Consider the following 4,848-nt stretch of genomic DNA (forward strand, 5'->3'; position numbering starts at 1 on the left):
GAAAACAAAGTAATATTCTTTTATAACTATCATTTATAAAAATTATTTTAACACCGAACAAGCCTTCAAGTATAAATTTTTTTAATTTCACAAATTGTTATAAAAGTACCACATTATTCAACTTTTAATACTTCCATACAAACACAAGTTCTCAAAAAAAAAAAAAAAAAAGCCAAATGTTTTATAACGATTCAAATATTAAAGTATACTAAAATTATTAATATGAAGTAGCAGAAAACAGGGAGAAAAAAAAGAAAAAGGAAATGAAAAACCACGACTTGGTTTCTGGTTTCTGGTATTGAGTGGTGGGGAAAAGAATATTACAAAAAAACCCCACTATGCGCAGATACATTGCATGTTGCAAACCATTCAGTGTACGCGAATCTCTTTCATTATTCAATAAAAGCCTCTCTTTTCTCAAACATTAACTTCATTTTTCTCCTTCTTCTGCTTCTCTTCATTTTCTCTCTCTCCCTCTCTCTTTTTGCCCTATCTCTTAGGGTTTCAGCTTCCATTGCTCTCTCTCATGCGTTCTTGCTCCCAACAATCACACATCGCCATTGCTGTCATCCTCGTTTTCTTCTTCGCGCTCTTTTTTGCTCTCTTTCGAGGGTTCTTTCATAGAGAACAGTGTAGATTTGACCTCCCGGGGCTTCTTCAGTTGTGCCCATGTCCAAAGTTCTTGGCTTTTCCGGTATTTTTATTGATTTATCTTGTTTTTAATTCGATTCGTGCCTTTGGGTGTTGTGTTTTTGGGGCGGGGGGTTTGCCAAAAATTTTGTAGCTTTTAGGTATGTAGAAGATGCATAGGAGCTTATGTTTGATGATGATTTCGACTTTTTATTTATCTTTTGGGAAAAATGGCTCCTGGGTTGTCTTTGATCTCTTAATTTCTTTTGTGTCGTGTTATAATCGTATAGTTATGGAAAGATGTGAAAATTCTAGTGGGGGATGGAAGTTTTGTCAAGCATGCGCTGGTGATTTGGTTATATGTATGCTTTATTTTCTGTTTGGGTTTGATAAAATTGGTATTTGGCTATTTGGGTTTTGCATGAGAAATCCTTGTGATTGATTAGAGATGTAAACAATTTGTTGATGAGATAGTGATGAGGATTTTAAGAATTTTTTTCGTAGTTCTTGGTTTCTGGTGGAATTCTGGATCTTGTTTTGTGATCCTTACAGCAGATGGTTATAGTTTGATCACTTTCTTTTGTATGTTGAAAGTTGATCTCTCCCTAGTGTTGGTTTCCGAGGATGCAACCGTGTTCTTAGACATATGTGGATTTCTGTTTTTTTACGCAATCTCAGAATTTAGTGCATCGATAGATACTTGCTGTTGTTCCATTTTCTGGTTAAATCTACATGTTTTATGATGTTTATATGCTCAATTTGAGCTTTCCTGACTTTATACATATGTTCGGGTTCTCAGGAGGTGATGACTTTTGCCCTGGGGGGTCAATATATGCCAACCCCAAGGAAGCAAGCTTCTTCCTGCCTCTTGGCCATCAAGTTGATGTATACTTTCCTCCTCGGAAGAGATCACGTGTCAGTGCTCCATATGTTTTCAGTGGCGAATGGTTTGAGCAAAAGCAGAAAACCTCTATTGAAGCCTTGCCTGATGAATGTATTTTTGAGATCTTTAGAAGGTTGCCTGCAGGCGAAGAAAGGAGTGCATGTGCTTGTGTTTCCAAGCGCTGGCTTATGCTTCTGAGCAGTATTTCTAAGAATGAAATTTGCAGCAACAAAAGTACTGGCCTACAGACCAAGAGTAAAGAGGAGGAGGATGATGTAGAATTTGGGGGTGAGGGATACCTCTCTCGAAGCTTGGAAGGAAAGAAGGCAACAGATGTTAGACTTGCTGCCATTGCTGTTGGGACTGCATCCCGAGGAGGATTGGGGAAGCTCTCTATCCGTGGAAGCAACACTGTTCGTGGGGTGACTACTCTAGGTCTTAAAGCAGTTGCTCATGGATGTCCTTCTTTGAAGGCTCTTTCTCTATGGAATGTTGCTACCGTTGGTGATGAAGGCCTGATTGAGATTGCTAATGGATGTCAACAGCTAGAGAAGCTTGACCTTTGCAAGTGCCCTGCAATTTCTGACAAGGGTTTAATTGCAGTTGCAAAGAACTGCCGGAATCTGACCGAGTTATCATTAGAATCTTGTCCAAACATTGGTAATGAAGGTTTACAAGCCATTGGGAAGTACTGCTCCAATCTTAGGTCCATATCTATCAAGGACTGCGCTGGCATCAGAGATCAAGGAATTGCTGGCCTGTTTTCTTCAACTTCTTTGGTTCTGACAAAGGTGAAGCTCCAGGCACTGACTGTTTCTGATCTCTCTCTAGCTGTTATTGGACATTATGGAAAATCAGTTACAGATCTTGTTCTAAATTGCCTCCCAAATGTCAGTGAGAGGGGGTTTTGGGTTATGGGTAATGGTAATGGATTGCAGAAGCTAAAATCACTTACAGTGGCATCTTGCAGAGGAGTGACAGATATTGGGCTTGAAGCTGTAGGTAAGGGTTGTCCAAATCTGAAAAGTGCACACCTTCACAAGTGTGCATTTCTGTCAGACAACGGTTTGATATCATTCGCCAAGGGAGCTTCATCACTTGAGAGCCTCCGATTGGAAGAGTGCCACAGAATTACCCAACTTGGGTTTTTTGGTGTCCTTTTTAACTGTGGTGCAAAATTGAAGGCTATTTCTCTGGTGAGCTGCTATGGAATCAAAGATCTAAATTTGATGTTGTCAACTGTATCTCCTTGTGAGTCACTTAGGTCATTATCTATCTCCAACTGCCCTGGATTTGGCAACGCTAGCCTGTCTGTATTGGGAAAGCTGTGCCCTCAGCTTCAGCATATTGAATTAAGTGGACTAGAGGGAGTGACAGATGCAGGGCTTCTTCCACTGCTTGAGAGCTCTGAGGCTGGTTTGGTTAAAGTGAATCTTAGTGGTTGCATAAATCTTTCCGACAAAGTTGTTTCATCCCTGGCCAATCTGCATGGTTGGACTCTTGAGACTCTGAACCTTGATGGCTGTAAAAATATCAGTGATGCTAGCTTGATGGCAATTGCTGAAAATTGCCCATTGCTAAGTGATCTTGATGTTTCCAAGTGTGCAATCACAGATGCTGGGATAGCAGCCGTGGCACATGCCAAACAATTTAATCCGCAGGTTCTTTCTTTGTCAGGTTGCACTTTGGTCTCAGACAGGAGCTTGCCTGCTTTGCGAAAACTGGGCCAAACCCTTTTGGGACTAAACATCCAGCATTGCAATGCCATCAGCAGCAGCATCGTTGACATGCTTGTGGAACTTCTATGGAGGTGTGACATCCTCTCTTGAGCTGAAAGAACTAATTTCACAATGCAATTTTAGGCCACAGGATCACAACATGCAGGAGGCTTGTTAGAAAGTTATGATAGTGTTGCACAGTAGTTTTTGGGTCCATTAACTGTGGGTCTTGATCATCCAGTAACTCGGTTCCCTTTTTCAAGAGAGTATGCAGCCATTTATCCTTCATTTTTGCAGATTCCTTTTATGGGAAATCTGTTTTAAGTTTTTGGCATCCATTTATGGGTAGCCACCTTTTAGATGGCTGCATATCTCTGAGAACATAGCTACCGGGTTCTGGAGATAGAAATCTCTCTCTTACTGGTGTAGGCACCTAATGTTTTTAGCTCAGCTTTGCATTGGTTTTGCCACCATGTGTGTCTTAGTTCCCTGTTTTTAAGTTTTTACAGCTACATGTACCACAGTACCATTAGTCTGTCTCTAGTTTTACCAAAGTCCTTGAAGCCTGTTCTTCACGTGATGTTTGGGTCTTCAAGTTTTACTCAAAGGGCAGTTTGGAAGTTCCAGTGTAATGTGCTGTTAATAGGTGGCTTGCAGTGGCCAGTTCGGTGCTATGATGCCTTGTCTTCAGGGGCTTTGGCCATGGCAGCAAGTTGTACAGGTCTGCCATGACACAATCTTCTCCCTTGGGTGGGGGTTGTTTTTTTTATGCCAAGCCCTTGTGTTTTTTAAGGCTTCATTTTTTATGAGCTTGCCACTGCAGCTTCTATATTGTGTAACGATGTTCATATCTGCCCTTTGTGCTGTATGTTATATTATGAAAACTAATGAAATAAAATTTGCAGTCATTCCAAAAGTGGATGTGTGTGTTGATAGTCTCTCTACTTCGATTATATATACCCTTTTAAAGTTTTACCAGCTATCTCATTCTCATTATCCTATGATGCAAGCCTAATACATCTAGTTTATGGTTAAAATGATAATTGATTATGGGGAACCTAGAGGGACTCTAGTGTGATCGATCTCAAGAGAGTAAAATGTACGTAATCTTACATCCATAAGCAAGGGAGGCTATGTTATTTTTAGGATTTGAATCCGTGCTTGACTTTCATGTTGTAAGAGCAATTTATCTGTTCATTGCGCCAAGCTTGTCCTCTTCTTTTCATAATAGAATTTTTGTGGAAGTTGAGTAAAACACTGCCATCCGACTAATTTTACAACAAATAAGAGAGAAATGGAAAGACAAAAAAAGTTGAGATAAGATTGATGATATATATGATTGATATAAGAAAAGAAAAACGACCTGTAGAATGTGTCGAAAGAATTTGCTTTAAGGAATGAACATTTCTCTAAAATTTATTAAATTGAGCGTGTTAACAATTCATAGGAGCTTGGATGTGTATATGGAAAACTTTGCTTGCTGTTGAAGAATTTGAGTTGGAGCGGACAGAATATTGATTTCTGCACCTGTACTTAACTCACGTGGTATAAATTGTGTTTGGGAAAGAGGATGTATAGATATTTAATTATTAAATATTTTTAATTTAATTAAAAAAC

General features: G+C 39.5%; 1 protein-coding gene across 2 annotated transcripts; it reads left to right on the plus strand.

Moving 5' to 3' along the window:
* The first annotated feature begins 354 nt into the window (after window positions 1–354).
* On the plus strand, window positions 355–4,327 carry LOC113846792 (EIN3-binding F-box protein 1). 2 transcript variants are annotated; one of them, XM_027475434.1, is made up of 2 exons: window positions 355–694; window positions 1,430–4,147. In XM_027475434.1, the coding sequence occupies exons 1-2, from the start codon at window positions 670–672 to the stop codon at window positions 3,340–3,342; spliced, it is 1,938 nt and encodes a 645-aa protein (XP_027331235.1). In that variant the 5' UTR covers window positions 355–669; the 3' UTR covers window positions 3,343–4,147. The 2 variants fall into 2 exon arrangements, with proteins under 2 accessions (XP_027331235.1, XP_027331234.1); XM_027475433.1 differs by lacking the exon at window positions 355–694 and having other exon boundaries at window positions 729–4,327.
* The last annotated feature ends 521 nt before the right edge of the window (window positions 4,328–4,848 follow it).

The sequence above is a fragment of the Abrus precatorius genome, unplaced genomic scaffold, assembly GCF_003935025.1.
Source record: "Abrus precatorius isolate BTA unplaced genomic scaffold, Abrus_2018 Scaffold8, whole genome shotgun sequence".
Lineage (NCBI taxonomy): Eukaryota > Viridiplantae > Streptophyta > Magnoliopsida > Fabales > Fabaceae > Abrus > Abrus precatorius.

Coding starts and splice junctions, on each gene's coding strand:
- LOC113846792 (XM_027475433.1), top strand. CDS start 1,363: ATGTTTTATGATGTTTATATGCTCAATTTGAGCTTTCCTGACTTTATA.